General features: G+C 34.5%; 2 protein-coding genes and 1 long non-coding RNA gene across 4 annotated transcripts in view; 2 read left to right on the top strand and 1 right to left on the bottom strand.

Annotated features, from left to right (window-relative positions):
* Positions 1-845: 845 nt before the first annotated feature.
* LOC123322009 lies at positions 846-1,074 on the top strand. The gene is made up of 2 exons (XR_006539021.1): positions 846-905; positions 1,007-1,074. It is a non-coding gene; the product is annotated as an uncharacterized LOC123322009 (long non-coding RNA).
* A 724-nt stretch (positions 1,075-1,798) lies between these two features.
* LOC123322008 (protein ALP1-like) overlaps positions 1,799-17,221 on the top strand; it is an 89,373-nt gene continuing 73,950 nt past the window's right edge. The window contains exon 1 of the mRNA XM_044909822.1: positions 1,799-2,056. The gene's annotated coding sequence lies outside the window, so the exon portion shown is untranslated. The remainder of the gene's footprint in view (positions 2,057-17,221) is intronic.
* On the bottom strand, positions 13,665-16,001 carry LOC123322007. 2 transcript variants are annotated; one of them, XM_044909821.1, is made up of 2 exons: positions 14,408-16,001; positions 13,665-14,187 (listed from the first exon to the last, which is right to left on the bottom strand). In XM_044909821.1, exons 1-2 carry the CDS (start codon positions 14,523-14,525, stop codon positions 13,958-13,960), a joined length of 348 nt encoding a protein of 115 aa, XP_044765756.1. In that variant the 5' UTR covers positions 14,526-16,001; the 3' UTR covers positions 13,665-13,957. Both variants share the same exon structure in this region; 1 of them encodes a protein (XP_044765756.1).

Below are 17,221 nucleotides of genomic sequence, written 5' to 3'. Positions count from 1 at the left end.
CACATTGTTTAATGTCTTTTTGTCAGTATTTTAGTAAAAATCATGGTGAAAAATTGTTTAGAAGCCATATACTTCCGATTTACATTCCTAAGAAACTCGAAAAATGTCTATATATCAAGTCAAGTTAGCTGTTGAACAGAATTTCTTGTGCTTTTTCAAAGCTTACATATAGTTTTTTGATGAGTGTTTTTTAAGTCTATGTGTTTCCCAGAGTGACAAAAGTGGTTTTTGCAGTAACAAAAAACATTTTGAATAAGAAGAATTTCATAACAACAATGGTCCAGTATTGTGTTGGAAACGGATGCCATAATGCAGGGGACATAAAAAATATAATATAATATTTTTTCTGTGAAGTGTTGGTATCACATAAACCAATCCATGCTGAACAGTTTTACAGAAGTGAGAATCCACAAAAGGAGAGAAGCAGTAAATAATTAGGAATTATGCCTTATGTTTTTCATTTTTTTAGGTTCCCTCTCTGAAAACCTTTTACTTTACAACTTTGGACCAAAGCTACAGGAAGGAAAAATTGGTATCTGTAGAAATACATTTGCAGAAAAAAATTTGCAGTCCCCCACAGGAAACATTTCTTGGCAGTTTGTCAAGGAATTAGAAAAAGTTCAAATGGAGGAAGGTCTAAGGTTGGCTAATTCCCTCTCATCTCAGCATATCATTATCAATTATAAAAATAGAATTATGAATGTCAGATTAGCTACTCAAACAATGAGTAATGGGGTAGCAGATGCTATGGAATTTCTTGATAACAAATGTAAGAACTTACAATTCGAAGATAGTGCCGCTACCGTTGAATTCATTAGAAAAATTGATAGAGTGTTTGACATTCTTAATTCTAGAAATCTGTTCCGGAGAGGGTTTAAAGCTCCAATTAGATCTTTTTCCCTGAGGTATGTTGAGGAAATTTTCAGTGAAACTATAGAATGTTTAGAATTATTGGAAATTGATGATACCAACATTCTTTTTCACTATCGAAAGGCATTCGCTTTAGGATTTATTTCGACCATGAAGAGTGCACTAGGGCTAGTGTAGAATGTTCCATCAATCAAAATTAATGAATGATGAACTTCATGGAGATCCTCTACTATTCGTCAAAAAATGACTAAATTAATTTTATTTAATAATTGTTAAGCAAATGTAACATTTTTGTCCCAATTATGTTAAATAAAAATATTTCAGCAATTTGGAATATTTAAAATCTCTCGCACTGACACCAGAGACGACTGTCTCTGCTCCAGAGACAACTCTGTCTTTGCTGACACTGCTTTTCATATGATTCCAAAGCTTTATCCGAGGCTTTTCAGAAGATCATTTCCTATATTCTTGCCTCAAGATTATAATTAATATTTATATTCAAATTACTCTAAAGCTTCTATTTTATTAATTCATCAAGGCTGCAAGGTTGATTATTAAAAATTTCGTTCCCGAAATTCAAGAAATTATGATTAACATCATAAATCACTAAAAAAAGTGCAAAATTTTTAGAAATTTCGATTAGAATGACAAACTAATGATTAATTATTTTTAGTACGAACCGACTCGTTGAAAGATTTGAACAATTTGGGAATAGAGAAAGAAGTGAATTTTTCCAATCAGTATCAAACCTTCAAATATTTTCAGTTCGAATAGTTCATTCTTTCATTCCCGCACATTGAAATGTTTACGTTGCTAATAGCAACTGCGTGCGAGAGAGAAAGGTTGCTCTACTTCTTCCCTTTCACTCTTCCTCATTTTGCCTGTATCGCGATGCCATTCCAGTTCCCATAGAGTTCAATGGTGTTTGTTGATTACGTGTTGAATGATTGATAATCATGGACTTATAAATAATTATAAGTCTATGATGACGATTGCTGTTTAGAGATTATGAAACAAGACAATGTGAAATAGTTATTCCATGATTTCTGTGTGAAATGTGAAGAGCTGAGTTGTTTTAGAATTTCGATCTAACAATGATTGCTCGGTTACGGCTTCTTGGAATTGAACGAGGAATGAATTATTGAAGACACCAGAGACAGGGAAGTCTCTGAAGACAGTTTCTGAAGTGAGTATTTCAGCTCGTATAATGAATTACCAAAAACCATTTGTTTTTCATGACATGCAAAAATAAGATGAAAACAAATTTGAGAATGGAAGTGACATCCTTACATCAGATACATTATGTTCATTATATCAGATTCATACTGCTTGAATGAAGGATGGTTTCATGGAGCCCCTGTTTAAGGCTTACTTTGAATACATTCCCAGAATGAATATATTTTCTTTCTAGAGAACAATTATTGTTCTGGTATGCGACTGAGTATGGGACATTTTGAAATTATTTGTTATTTAAGTGCCTCACGAACAGCCAATTTCTGTTTTTGATGAAATGAAACTGTATCAATAGACAACATTCAGTTTTCATCCCAAAATCCAATTATGAATGTTGTATTTACCATTATTATGGGAATTTATACAACATAGCAAATTATATACAATTGAGTGGTAAACTAACAGAGCACATAATGTGTATACTATAAGCCCTCAACAAAACCAAAAATATACATTCTTCTATCTATCCATACAATTATGTACTGTTTAATTGAAATTTAGAAATTCAGGACATTCGAGAAAATATTCTATAGGATTTTTCATGTGTGAGATTGACTCTTTAAGTCAAGAATTCCATATACATATATCAGGCATGCCCTCGACAGTAATATATTGTGTGGGAAAGCCAGTTGAGAGTATAGTGTTGAAGCTTTTAGTTAAGTAAAAATCATAATCAGTTTTGTGAACTGAAATTCTATGATCTTATTTACCTTCATCTTCTGCTTAAACCATTCGATATGAGCACGTTTCAGCTTATTGGCTATATGTACACCCTCTTGCTCTTGTAATTCATGTAATTGTTTTACATATTTCCAATTTATAATTTCTCCATTGGGATCTTTGAACTGCTGCAAACTTGCAAAACTATTCCTCATGAGTTTTAGCATGTGGCATGCATCCAGTACACTATAATTTTCTTGGTTTTATCTACTGGATGTTCAAACCATGTCTTCATCTCATGAACATTATCGAAATTGCAACCAAGTTCTTTCATCATACTGAAATTAACACTTGGACAATCACAGGTAACAGACGTTATATCAATTCCAATATCATGTGAGAGAATTGGGGATTCGTTTATTATGTTAGCCTTTTCTTTAGACGTTAGAGCAGTAACAAAGACATAAGCAACTGGCATCTTCCAATGGCCTGTATGTGAAACTACCAAAAGAACAAGAGCTTCACTTGCTATTTGCATCTCATCATTTTCTACACCAACCCCAACACTTACATAGCCCCATGTCTTTTAACCTCAAAATCAATTTGTTTGCTTATTGACATTTCATCTAATAAGAGGGAACAGATTATTTTTGTACTTGAATTCTGAACTATGGCTTCCAGAGCATCAAAAGCAGGCTATAAAAATCCTGGTTCACAATTCAGATTTTTGTACCATTTCCTTACAGTGGCTTGATGAGGAAGTGCCATAGCAAATCTTTTCCTGACTTCTTCATCTTCATAGGCTTTACCGGAGTAGAACTGGAGGGTTGCTGCAAATTCCCTCAAGACTGGAGGATAACTTTCATGGCTCACAGTATCATTCTCTACATTTTTCAAATATCTTTTCATCAATAAATGTGGCACTGAATCGAAGGATTTCTCCAAATGATGGGCAGCATTTTCAGAAATACGTTGATCTTCTTTCAAAAAGTCCATCACTTCTTTCATGTGTTGTACTTTATTTTTTAGAGACTTAATGGTTTTTCCATTTTCCCCCTTCTATATCTCTGACCAACTTTTATTTTCGCCCAAAAAACTTCTGCGATTCGGATTATGATTAGACTAGAAGTTGGAAGAATATGAATATTTGATGGTCGGTACCTATAAATTCGATAATTCAAACAATTCGTTTGAAAAATAAAATTGTTCGATATAATTTCCCGAACTGAAACACCTAGGTGAGAAATTTTTAACAACTGACAAAATGCGATTTTCACACAAATGATTGCTGACTATTCAAGATACATTCTCCGTACTGCCTGCAAACTACCCCTACTCGATGCTTTTCCGCTGTGAGGCGCGAAGTTTTTTCCTTATAACTTCTAAGTCGGTGTCGCTAGTGCTAGGGGTGGCTTTATCAGCATCTTCAAATTTCTGCATTTGTCGATTCACAGATTCCAAGGCGTTAGCTTCCAATATGATATCATCTAGTTTGATATTGTATCCTAGAGATAACATTTTCCGTCTCAGATCTTTCGATTTACATTTTTCAGTTATTTGATCGATTAAATGTTCTTCTATATCACTAAACTGACACTTCGATGCTTGGTGTCTCAGTCGCACCAAAAACTTATCAAATTTCTCATCATCTGCCTGCTTCATCAAACGGAATGAATATCGTTCAAATAACTTACTTTGCTTAGGTAAGAAATACTCTCGGAAATACTCATCAAGTTTTTGTAAAGCTAACTTGAAGACAGGAACTTCATCTGTTGTTGAAGCTTCTCGATATCTATTTTCGAATTTTGGAATCCTGGAAATATTAAAACACAAAACACTTTAACAATCTAACGAACCAAGCCCTCTTCGACCTACCGCGAAGCCTCGTTTTCGTTTTCTTCATCAAATAGGAATTCCTAATTCCTTAATCAGGGACCGAAACAACAGCTGCATAAGGCAAAAGGTCCTGGAGCACTGGCGCAACCCTCCTGGATTGCGTCACTCGCATAGGGCTATTTCAGTGCCTCCCAGCCCATACACCAGTCGCTGGCTAGAATTTTCTAGAACTAATCTGAGATCCATAATAGCGGTTTTTACAGGACACTGCAGACTCAGAGCCCACCTCAAAAAACTCAAAATCGTCAACGACCCACTCTGCAGACTCTGCTTAGAGGAAGACGAAACAATTGAGCATATCCTCTGTGACTGCCCGGCGGCAGACAGGGTCAGACTCGGAGTTTTCGGCTCTCCGAAGATGATCCTAGAGGAACTCAAGAATCACTCCCCCTCCGACATCATCTCCTTTTTGGGTAGGATGGGACTAGAGGGAGAGATTTAGCTCTTTGAGCATGCTTGTGTGCTACAATAGACCGTTGGTCGCGGTGGCAGGTTTGGGTTAGTCCGTCCAACACACCCAGCAATCAGTAATCAGTAACTTGAAGACATCTAGGACTTGATTGCCATCCACTGTGGGATCAATATCTACTCCAGGTAAACTATAAAATATTTCTTGCAATGCCATGCCACCCGAGTGTAAGAGGATGGCTTTCTTTTTGGCTGGTTCTGCTATGTCCGATGCGGCAAGATAGATCTGTAGCGCTCTTTTCCATTTCTCCCATCTAGATCCTAGAGATAGTGGATCACCTTCGCATTGGAATTGCTCGATTCCCGAAAGAGTGTTCATTCTAGAAATCAGATACCAGATATTGCATTTTAGTATATTGTCGCATGAGAGTTTGGGTCTTTTGGTTCACTAGCTAACTTGGAGAAATTGTTCCAATTTTTTTTGATTAATTCAAGCTTACTTAGAACTTTTCCAATTTTATTTGGTTGACAACCTCAATTTGAGCATTGTATAAAGACCACTTATCTTTATCCAATGATTTGAGGTAACTTGGAAATTTATCCAATTTTCTTAATTTGACAAGCTTAATTTGAGCTAACTTGGAACTTCATCCGATTTCATTTCGGATTTCATTTAGCTGACAAGCTTAATTTATGTGAGGGGGTGAAATTAGTCCAAGTTTCAAACGAAGTTCTCACATTAATAGTTATGTCAAAGATCAGAACAGTAAAATCACATTATACAGAAACAGATTAAGAGTGAAATTGACATCAATGAGAAGATTTTAGGTTAGAGAATAGGGGGGCATCGACAATTATTATAAATCATAGAATTGTACGTGAATTAGTAATTTAAAAATTTGAAAATATAAGAGGATAATGGAAACATTAACAATTTTTGAGAATTTTGAAAAGAGGTGGTACAGTGTTCGTAGACATGATTTTTACGGGTTCTTCGTATCTGCTTTGGGAATGTTTGTATATTTCTAGTTCTTCCCAAGTTTCTTGTTTGAAACCATAGTCTACCGGGTGAAGAAGTTCTACATCTGTGTTGGGGTCGAATTCATGGTTGGTGTCTTTGAGGTGTTTACGAGGGGTCTATCACTGGACGTTTTTTGTACACTAAAATTCCAATTTCGCGATTAATTCCACTAAATTCAGGAAAATTCCGTTCAATTCACCTAAATCCATTCAATTCATCACAATTCCGTTAAATTCATCATAAATCCGCTCAATTCCACTAAATTCCGTTCAATTTATCGCAGTAATTTTCAGTGAAAACTCAACATGAGTGTGTTGTCCACTATTAGTAATTAGGACAAATAAAAATTCGAATGAATAAATATCACCTATAAAGAACACTGTATAACTCAACATTAAAACCTAAGACAAAAAAATAAATTTTTCTCTATTTTGTTGAAATCATCTTCACTCAGTTTTGTCGAACCCAACAGTGAATCATATCAAGTTGCCGTCAAATAAGTACGAATTTTGATATGTCTCATGTTCCCCAGCTGTGAGCTCAAAGTTTCGTCTTGCTCCATCTGAAGTATAATTTATCCTAGACTGAATCTACTAGTGCATCTAATCTGAGATCGAACCAAAAATCGAAATATCAGTAGAACTGTATTATTGGCAATACAGCCATTTATTCTCAATAAGATAATTTCAGCGAAAATTAATTCAAAGGGAATTTCTTCAAACCAAAAAAACTGCTGAAAAAATTAGGGTGGCGAAATAGGTGAATGAACTTATGAACTAAAATTATTTAACCCTAAGACTCAATATATTTAGGAAAATGAGTGGCATATTTTTTTGAGAAACTCATAATGACCTTTAGTTTCGAGTCAAGTATGACCTATTATTTTTCATTTCAAAAATATATTCAACATATTATACCTACATTGTGGCCCGCGTAAAATATTCCAGTCGAATATTTCCGTAAATAAAAAAGTTTTTTGGGAAATCGGCTAGAAGGCTCAATTTCCATTTGGACATTTATGACAAATTCAGAAACTCGTCCACAATGCATGTCACCCATCCGAGGGGTCTTTCACTGCGGAATTTTAGTGTACAAAATGATGGAATTGAGGCGGAATTGCACGGAATTCTATGGAATTACACGGAATTATATTGGAATTCATTGGAATGGAACTGAAGGACATTTTATAGGAATTCAATGGAATTGAACGGCATTCTGAAGGAATTGTAAAGGAAATGAATGGAATTGTAAAGGAATTGAATGGAAATGAACATGCGCAGAAAGATGCTTTTGCATAATCGTGTCACCTAAGAATCGTTTTGATATAACCTATAAAAGTACTTTTTTAAGTGGGAAGTCGATGATGCTCAAGCAAAGTAGACATATCTCTATCATCACTTCAGTAATATTTAACATATTATACAAGGTGGCCATGTCAAACAATCCATAGTCGAACATTGCCATTTATTGAGTGTTTCTGGAAAATGTGATTTTAATTTTATTTATGAATCAATATGGCGTTCGTTTCGATGTCGAAAACTATATAGTAGGAAGTGATGGGTGCGAGGGGTCTATCACTGGACGTTTTTTGTACACTAAAATTCCAATTTCGAGATTAATTCCACTAAATTCAGGAAAATCCCGTTCAATTCACCTAAATCCATTCAATTCATCACAATTCCGTTAAATTCATCATAAATCTGTTCAATTCCACTAAATTCCGTTAAATTTATCGCAGTAATTTTCAGTGAAAACTCAACATGAGTGTGTTGTCCACTATAAGTATTTAGGACAAATAAAAATTCGAATGAATAAATATCACCTATAAAGAACACTGTATAACTAACTCAACATTAAAACCTAAGACAAAAAAATAAATTTTTCTTTATTTTGTTGAAATCATCTTCACTCAGTTTTGTCGAAACCAACAGTGAATCATATCAAGTTGCCGTCAAATAAGTACGAATTTTGATATGTCTCATGTTCCCAAGCTGTGAGCTCAAAGTTTCGTCTTGCTCCATCTGAAGTATAATTTATCCTAGACTGAATCTACTAGTGCATCTAATCTGAGATCGAACCAAAAATCGAAATATCAGTAGAACTGTATTATTGGCAATACAGCCATTTATTCTCAATAAGATTATTTCAGCGAAAATTAATCTAAAGGGAATTTCTTCAAACCAAAAAAAAAGCTGAAAAAATTAGGGTGGCGAAATAGGTGAATGAACTTATGAACTAAAATTATTTTACCCTAAGACTCAATATATTTAGGAAAATGAGTGGCATATTTTTTTGAGAAACTCATAATGACTTTTATTTTCGAGTCAAGTATGACTTAGGAAAAATCCCTATTATTTTCCATTTCGAAAATATATTCAACATATTATACCTACATTGTGGCCCGCGTAAAATATTCCAGTCGAATATTTCCGTAAATAAAAAAGTTTTTTGGGAAATCGACTAGAAGGCTTCCATTTGGACATTTATGACAAATTCGAAAACTCGTCCACAATGCATGTCACCCATCACTTCCTACTATATAGTTTTCGACATCGAAACGAACGCCATATTAATTCATAAATAAAATTAAAATCACACTTTCCAGAAACACTCAATATATGGCAATGTTCGACTATGGATTGTTTGACATGGCCACCTTGTATAATATGTTAAATATTACTGAAGTGATGATGGAGATATGTCTACTTTGCTTGAGCATCATCGACTTCACAAAAAAGTACTTTTATAGGTTATATCAAAACGATTCTTAGGTGACACGATTATGCAAAAGCATCTTTCTGCGCATGTTCATTTCCATTCAATTCCTGTACAATTCCATTCATTTCCTTTACGATTCCTTCAGAATGCCGTTCAATTCCATTGAATTCCTATAAAATGTCCTTCAGTTCCATTCTAATGAATTCCGATATAATTCCGTGTAATTCCATAGAAATCCGTGCAATTCCGCCTCAATTCCATCATTTTGTACACTAAAATTCTGCAGTGAAAGACCCCTCGTTTCTCAGTCTCTACATGCAACGTTCCTTGTCTTCTACTTATAATGGTTTCTCCTACCTTGGCTACATTTATTTCACAATGTATATCTTTGACATCTGTCAGATATTTTCCTATACTGGTGTTGACCAGGTGGTTTGTCGCTCCACTGTCTATAATGAAATTGACAATATTATTTGTTTCTAATATTGTTTCTGTACCTGCAGAGGTTATGAAGCATATATCTTCTTCTTTATCTTTTTCAGTGAGGTTACAAGTATTCTGAGCTTTCCTTTCACGACATTCAGACTTCTTATGGCCCTTCGCTCCACAGAAATAGCATCGAAACTTGAATGTGTTCTTTTCTCGAGTGTCTTCGTGGTTTTTATTCACGGGCTTTTTCCAATTCTTCTTGTGTGCCATAAAAGCTTGACTTGATTCTCCGTGTCCTTGTTCCTTTTTCTGTCTTTCTTCCTCTTGTAGCAGCTTCGATTTCACAAAGTCTAATGTGACTGCGTTTTGATTCTGACAAAAATAGATATCAATCGCTGTTGTTACTGTTTGAAATGTGGTCGGCATGCTAGATAATAATTGAGTTATCATTTCAACATCACTCATGTTTCCTCCACAGTTCTTCAGGTCTGATACTGTTTTTTCGAATTCAATGATAAATTCGTTCAATGAATTTGTGCTAGTAAAATTCATATTCCTGAGCTTACTTTGTAACTGAACCTGTGTAGCTACTCCACTTTTTGCATAAGTTTTGTTCAGTGTCTGCATGATTTCCTTGGCCGTTCCCTTGCCCTTTATCATCTCCAGCACGTTGTCGTTCAAGCATTGTACGATCAAGTTTCTTGCTCGTAGGTCCTTCTTTCTCCAAGCAGAAGCAACTGTTTCGTCACCGACTGGGGGTTCCTCGGTAATTACGTTTAGTACTTCGTGATGTTCTAGCAGAAGTTTCACTCTAAATTCCCAATTTCCAAACCCGTTTCCGTCGAATGGCTTCACTGTGATCGTACTTCCGGACGCCATTTTCTTCCCGCTTTATGAGATTTTCCGCACCACAGTCTAACCGTAATAAGTTCCAACTTTCTAGAATTTGTTCGTTTTCACTTTTCAAACTCCGCAATTCACTCGGTTAACTGGGCCCATAACCTGTTGATTTTAGAGGTTCAGAGAAAAACGTTGAATCCTTTTTATGGTTTATTACATACTTGTGGAGCATTTACATACACTCATAACGCATCAACGTTTGCATCAAGACTTACACTTACTGAGACATGTAGAAAAATTGCCGCGTCTTTTTGCTCTGACATTGACAATTAATAACGATACATTTGAACTAAAACTAACCTCTTAGAACTAACAGAATTGTTATTTTGGGTTGCATAACCAACATTCTGTTGTTTTAGAACATAAGATATTTGGTAGGAGATGTCGTCAAAAAAGGGGAGGCTAATATAATTTTCCACCTTCTCTCAAAAATTGTTAATGTTTCCATTATCCTCTTATATTTTAAATTTTTAAATTACTAATCCACATACAATTCTATGATTTATAATAATTGTCGATGCCCCCCCTATTCTCTAACCTAAAATCTTCTCATTGATGTCAATTTCACTAATTTCACCCCCTTACATTGATTGAACACCTCACAATGGACTTCCGTCGAATCAAGCTTAATTTAACCCTTTCAGTCACGAAGTTTTGTTTTATCATTGAAAAAATTTTGGACCTATGGAATCTTTCCTATAATTTCAATTAGGATTTTTCATATATTCATTTCAACCCCAAAACGCCCCCATCAGGAGTTATGGCATGTCCCCAAATGAGGACACTGTGATCAGAAGGTTGTCGAGTAAGATATTAATCATAGCTATAAATCATAGTTTATTAGTTTATTAAGAATTCATATTATATGGAAGAAAACACAAATTGAACAATTATTTTTTATTGGTTGCATAATGAAAGTCAAAAAAACAATTCTTTTTCCTATCTAGACATAAATGTATATTACATTTGACGCAAAAAAATTTGGTTTTACCTTTACAACCTGGTTTTTTACACCTGTCGAACGATATTCTATCGCTGACTAAAGCGAGATGTCCAACATTGTCTAATTACACCTCTGATGCTGGACGGACTTCAACCCCTGCTCTTTTCGAAGGACCTCTCGATGGTACTGGACTCTGGTTACTAGGTCGACCTCTTTTCTTCATTGATGGCTTATCTATATTTGACAGTTACATCGAGAACTAAAACAACCTAACTTCCTAAATATCTAACGCTGGTATTTACTTGATCAGTATTTGCATATAATACTTCCCACACTGCACGATGTCCCCAAATGAGGACGCTTAGAACTTCTTCGAAAACTCTCTTACCTTTTGGTCCAGTTATAATTTCTCACTTTCCCACTGAATGATGTACTTTTACCACCATGAAAAAAAATTATTATATAGATCGATGAATCCCATGATCAATGAAACCGAAATCAATATGTCCAGATCACGCTCTCCCTAGAACACGGAAATGGGGTGCGTGTACTGGTTGAACCACTAGCAATTAGATATCGCTATGTGCGACAAATACAAACTACATATGTACCCATTTAAGGACAATGTTTGCAAAGCATACTTAATAGCGAGATTCGTGAATATCAGCCATGAAATAGTATGTCCTCAAATGAGTACGCGGTGACCGAAAGGGTTAAGCTAACTTGGAAACTTATCCAATTTTATTCAGTTGACAAGCTCAATTTAAGCTAACTTGGAAATTTATTCAATTTCTTTGGTTAACAAGCTGATTTCGAACTAAGTTGGAAATTAATCCAATTTTATTATGTTGACAAGCACAACTTGAACTGGCTTGGAAATTTATCCAATTCCGAACCGAATTCAAATGAACTTGAAATTCAGTATTTTTTGTTTACTCACTTTTGAACTCCTTTTGTCACTTTTGAACTCCCACCTATGAACTCCTCTTGTCCTTCTTCACTTTTCATTATTCCAATAATCAAAATGTGATGTATTAAAGAAAACTCGCTAATTGTAGGAAACACTTCATTCACATAAGTTCTCTAAATCGAATGCCACGAGTTGGAACAAATCTGCTTATGGTTTACATAACTCATATTTCAACTATATTAGTTATCGCGCTGCGTACAGTATATTTCGAATACTCTACAGAAACCATGGCTCTTTTAATGAGCACTCTGTACTTTTATATACCTAGATATAATATAACTACATATTACATTAAATGTTGACCCAATAATATTTTTTATTGAGTATTGAGTAGATTTACAAGGAGGGAAATTCAGGAGGTGAGATAAGTATGATGTTTACACGTACACGCAATATTGCAACTGGTATGAAACAGTAATATACAACGAACTTGTTATTATGTCACTCTTCAGTTTACTGAGTATGGACAATACCATTCCTATTCGGCACTTATTATTTCACATATCATAATAGCGTGAATAGTTCTTATGCACTTATTTGGTTTGATCTTTTTTCCTTGATTCATCTGAAAGTTGAAAAAACACATTCATTCTCGATGAATTTAATATTCATTAACTTTCGCCTCATATAAAATTCTTCTCAAAATTTGTACAAGAATTTGAAATAAATCATCATTCGAATTCATTCAATCATCCAATGTCAAAAATAAAAACAACCTAACCAATATCTTGACTGTCATTTTCGAACTTCAAATTCGCGCCTGCGTACAAGTGGATTCCTCCCAACGATTTGTCTTCACTTTTTGTCGTAGTCTAGAACGCGTGTTATCAATATTGGTATAATAGATATATGATATCTCCTTGGGTTATTAGATCATAGAGAGTCATAGAACACAGATCAACATATAGGTTATCTTCATAAAGCATACAATACAAATGTCAAATATGTACTACAAAAATAAATTTGCATGCTGCCCATAGACCTATTAAATGATAAAACACACCGGTTGCTGCATAAATACTTACTTTTTTATTATCTCGACATCTGCTCATCTGTACATACAATCATAGAACAGAATCATCATAGAATAACAATCAAGTGGGAACGAGAGTGGGAATAACTAATAATTATTTTGTTACCATTACAACACCACCACTTAACAAAATAATATTAATTAAGTTTGCAACATAACAACACCCATCTTATTTAAGAAATTATGATGCTTATTTTTACTCAGACTTTTTGTCGATAAATCGGCTGGCATTTCTGATGTTTCTAAATATTGAAAATCGAGGATCGGGTGGAATCAGACAACTGTTCGAATTGCTATCTCGCCAAAGACTAAACTTTTATTCAAGTTGAAGCATGGACAACTAACAAAACAATGACAAGTGATCTTTTCACATATCGATATGTATTTGCCAAAGTGACGTAAGTCACCAAAAACGATTTTGCAGAAAAAACGTGTTTTTAATTTAACCTGGTTAAACTTATTTAAATTGTACAAAATTTTCCAGGGTGATTCTTTGATGTCCACAGTTAATTAAAAAAAAGAATTTTTTAAGTTTTTGTATAGGTTTAGTGGTTATTTGATACTTACGTTACTTTACAGGATCATAAAACTCGAAGTCTTGATGAAAAATGTAACGTAAGTACCCAGATACGTCAGTTTAGCGGCAAATTGTAGCACTTAAATTATTATGGAAAGAATTGAAAGTTATCGAAGTCTTGATCAAAAATGTAACGTAAGTACCCAGATACGTCAGCTTAGCGGCAAACTGTAGCACTTAAATTATTATGGAAAGAATTAAAAGTTATCGTTTATTATAAAAAAAAACACATAAAATAACGTTACAGAAATCAACTGTTAAATTCTTACTAAGTAGTAAAAAATACATATTATTTTTTATTAAGATTCGGAGCTTTCATCCTCCTTGTCATCCTCTGCATCACTCTTTGCTAACTCATCTTGAACAGAAGACTTTGATTTCAGTTTAAAAAATTCATCGTGAAACCTGGCAGGTATGACATTGTTTTTGCAAAGTTTATCCAAATCCCTTCTTTTTAATTCGGATATTGAAAGCAGTTGCTTATAAATTCTTTCAGGTTCAGAAAAGGCCTTTTCTTGTCGTTTTCGACCTTAAACAAAGAAAAACTATAGGATAACCCGCAAATATGTATTAATTTTCTTATTTGTAGTTCATTGACAGTAGTTTGGCTTAAAAATATCTAAAAAAAGTCTGTATTTAATAAAGTCTTAATAACACGGGAATTTCCTATATACCTAAACGCAAAAGCTTATCCAGTGTAAAATTTTCTTTTGTTATTGCATTAAAATGTGTAACATGGGCCAACTTACCACCCTTATTGTAGTTCAACTCAAAACACAAATCGTATTCAGGACTTCTGTCATAGGTATATTTGACTGCGACTTCCGGTGATCCTTTTTGAAAAAAAGCTTGTCTTACACTATTCATTTTTAGCCCTGTTTTTGTAAGGACGAGCTGCTCATCCCCTAGCTTCTTTCAATTTTTGAACTCAAAGTGCTCAAGCTTTATAACTTTATATGGCCTCGGGTTAACTCTGCAATTTCCTATAATGGTGCTCCACTCTGAAGGGGCCCATATAATTCTATTTTTGATGAACCTTTCGATAACTGCGTGTATGGAATCCACAGGCATGTAGGTGTGCCCCGGTAAAAGAAATACAATTTTGATGGTTTTAATATTTTTTGATTTTTGCCAAAATAAGTGAATCATGACCAACATTGCTCTATTTTTATTTTGTCCGGCGCAGCTGTCGCAGTACAAAATAACATGTCTAATATCTCTATCATCTAACATTTTTAGGTAATTGTAAATGATGGTGCATATTTCGTTGCACCCACGATTACCATCGGATTCACCCCACAAAAAGCAGTATCCATCTTGCGATGGCGTTTCGTATATGCTTTCATTGTAAAATGAATATTTTCTAGAGTAGTACAATAACATGTTATCCCCATGGGGAGTATTTAAGACTTTCTGTAGATCAAAGCTGGAACAAACTGAATCTGAGACTTCTTTGACTTTCTTTTGATCTTCTAAAAATAGTTCTTTACTTTCTTCCTTGTCTTTTAAATGTTTGTCGTACTCCTCTTTCGACGTAGTGTTTTCTTGATATTCTTTATCTTTTCGTACCTCACACAAAGAACACTTATCTTTTTTAGGCAAATGGAACCCAAGGTTAAAATCTTTGTTAAAAACTTTTCTAAACACTTTGAGTGAAACACATTCTTTCTTGCTTCTTCCATTTACCTCCTCATGTTTAATAAAAATCCGGTACAAGAAACTAACATTTCGCAATTCCTGTGGTAAGTATTTTCTGCTACTTTGATTTCGACAATAATGGGATGGTACAGCTGGCAACTGCTCAATAAAATCGTGTATTTTATTGATCATCTCTGAACTTGTTTTGTTGACAGGTTCGTGTTTGCCTCTATGATCACTTTTACATGTATTTTGTACAGCATGTTTCATTGCATATCGCATAACCGTTTGCGAAATATCTAGCGTCTTTAATAAAAACTGCTGGCACACTTCAAGTGTTTTATCGTCCCAATTGATAAAGTACTTATAGGAATTATGTCGTCTGCTATACTCTGCTTCTGTTTTTCTTCGCAATATGTCTACCTTTTTGACACACGACAATAACCAATTTCTTTGCTTTTCATAATTACCAAGGCCCCAATAAAAATCGTGGATGTCATGGCGTGTAATCTCAGTTGGAGGGTAGAAATTTCAATGAACCTATCCGATTCGAACGCTCAATATCCGATTTAATCTGAAAAAACAACGATTGAAGATTTGAAGTCCTCAATATACTGATAATTGAACTATGTCTCCCATTATACATCCAATTCTCATGATGCAAACTGAATCAGTCTGTACGCCACTGGCGTCAGCGTTCGGGTGTTTCCGGAGATTTGGTCTGCTATCTTTGGCCGCTGTATTCACACCGGTTATGATAAACACAATTCTCAGAAAGTTTTTGAGCACTTTGGCTGTCATTATAAGATTTTCGATCCAAACTATCAGATGCTCAGTCAGCGTCGGCATAGCCTCTTCTATCAAAATCATCTTTAACATACATCAATCCACATGATTTTAGCATGTTTTAGAATAGCAATTGTTTAACTGAAGTAAATAACAGAATATGAAATCTGGATATCCTTTTCTTTTTGAAGTTTCAAACCTACTTCCATAAGGGTTACAACCAAATTTTTACAGTTTTCCAGACCAAATCGGTACAAAAATTTACTATTAATTTTTCTTGAGAAACACATATTTTATTTTTTTCTATTTTAATGTCCATTCCTAAACACTGCCTCTGTTGGCCTAAATCCTTCAATTTGAAATTCTTACTCAACTCCATTTTTAAATTTTTTACACTAGATATGCTATTCGAAAATATGAAAAAATCATCCACAAATAAAGCCACAAATATTTTATAATTCACATTTGATTTTATGAATAAACCTCGGAATAAACAATGTTCATGGAAAGACTTTTTAAAACCAAGTTTCAATAAACAATCTTCTACCCTTTTAAACCAGGTTCTTGCTGACGGTTTAAGTCCATAAAAGGTCTTTTTTAACCTTAAAATTTAAGCAGTTTCAAATTCATATAATTATATTTTTTACGATGAAAATTCCGTTTTTAGAAACACAAACTTTATTTTGGAAATTTACAACAGTGACTAGAGACTACTCTATGTAATGAACCAGTGTGAATGCAGCCACGAGTTCCAGCCACGCGTTTGCCTCGGCGCCTCGGTGAAGCGGTCGGCCCGCTCGGGGTGTATCTTGATTCGTAATGAAGGCTGGTACGGGATTGATATTGAAAAGTGGTAATGAAAATGAAATTTAACTATGTTCTCGATAAGGTGTGAGGGTACTGAGTATCTACAACCATTCTGAACTATTACTAGGAATGAATGACGAGCTAGTGGGTCAATAAAATGGAAATTTTCTAGTTTCGAGTAAAATCGAGATATTTGAATTTTTTTTTCGGTGAATATATTCTATTTACAATGCTCTTCAATACCTATATACCACCTGATTTTGTCGGGCACGAATTCACCCCCCACTACCCCCAACTTGTGTGTTTCCGAAAAATTATGCTAAGTCGGTAAA

This window comes from Coccinella septempunctata, chromosome X, assembly GCF_907165205.1.
Source record: "Coccinella septempunctata chromosome X, icCocSept1.1, whole genome shotgun sequence".
In the NCBI taxonomy this organism is placed as follows: domain Eukaryota; kingdom Metazoa; phylum Arthropoda; class Insecta; order Coleoptera; family Coccinellidae; genus Coccinella; species Coccinella septempunctata.
This window is presented reverse-complemented; position numbering and strand designations above follow the sequence as displayed.

Excerpts from the sequence above, each read along its gene's own strand:
- LOC123322007 (XM_044909821.1), bottom strand. The coding sequence starts at position 14,525 with ATGAATAGTGTAAGACAAGCTTTTTTTCAAAAAGGATCACCGGAAGTC. Across the intron at positions 14,188-14,407 it reads GTTGAACTACAATAAGGGTG|GTCGAAAACGACAAGAAAAG; the intron begins GTAAGTTGGCCC and ends TCTTTGTTTAAG.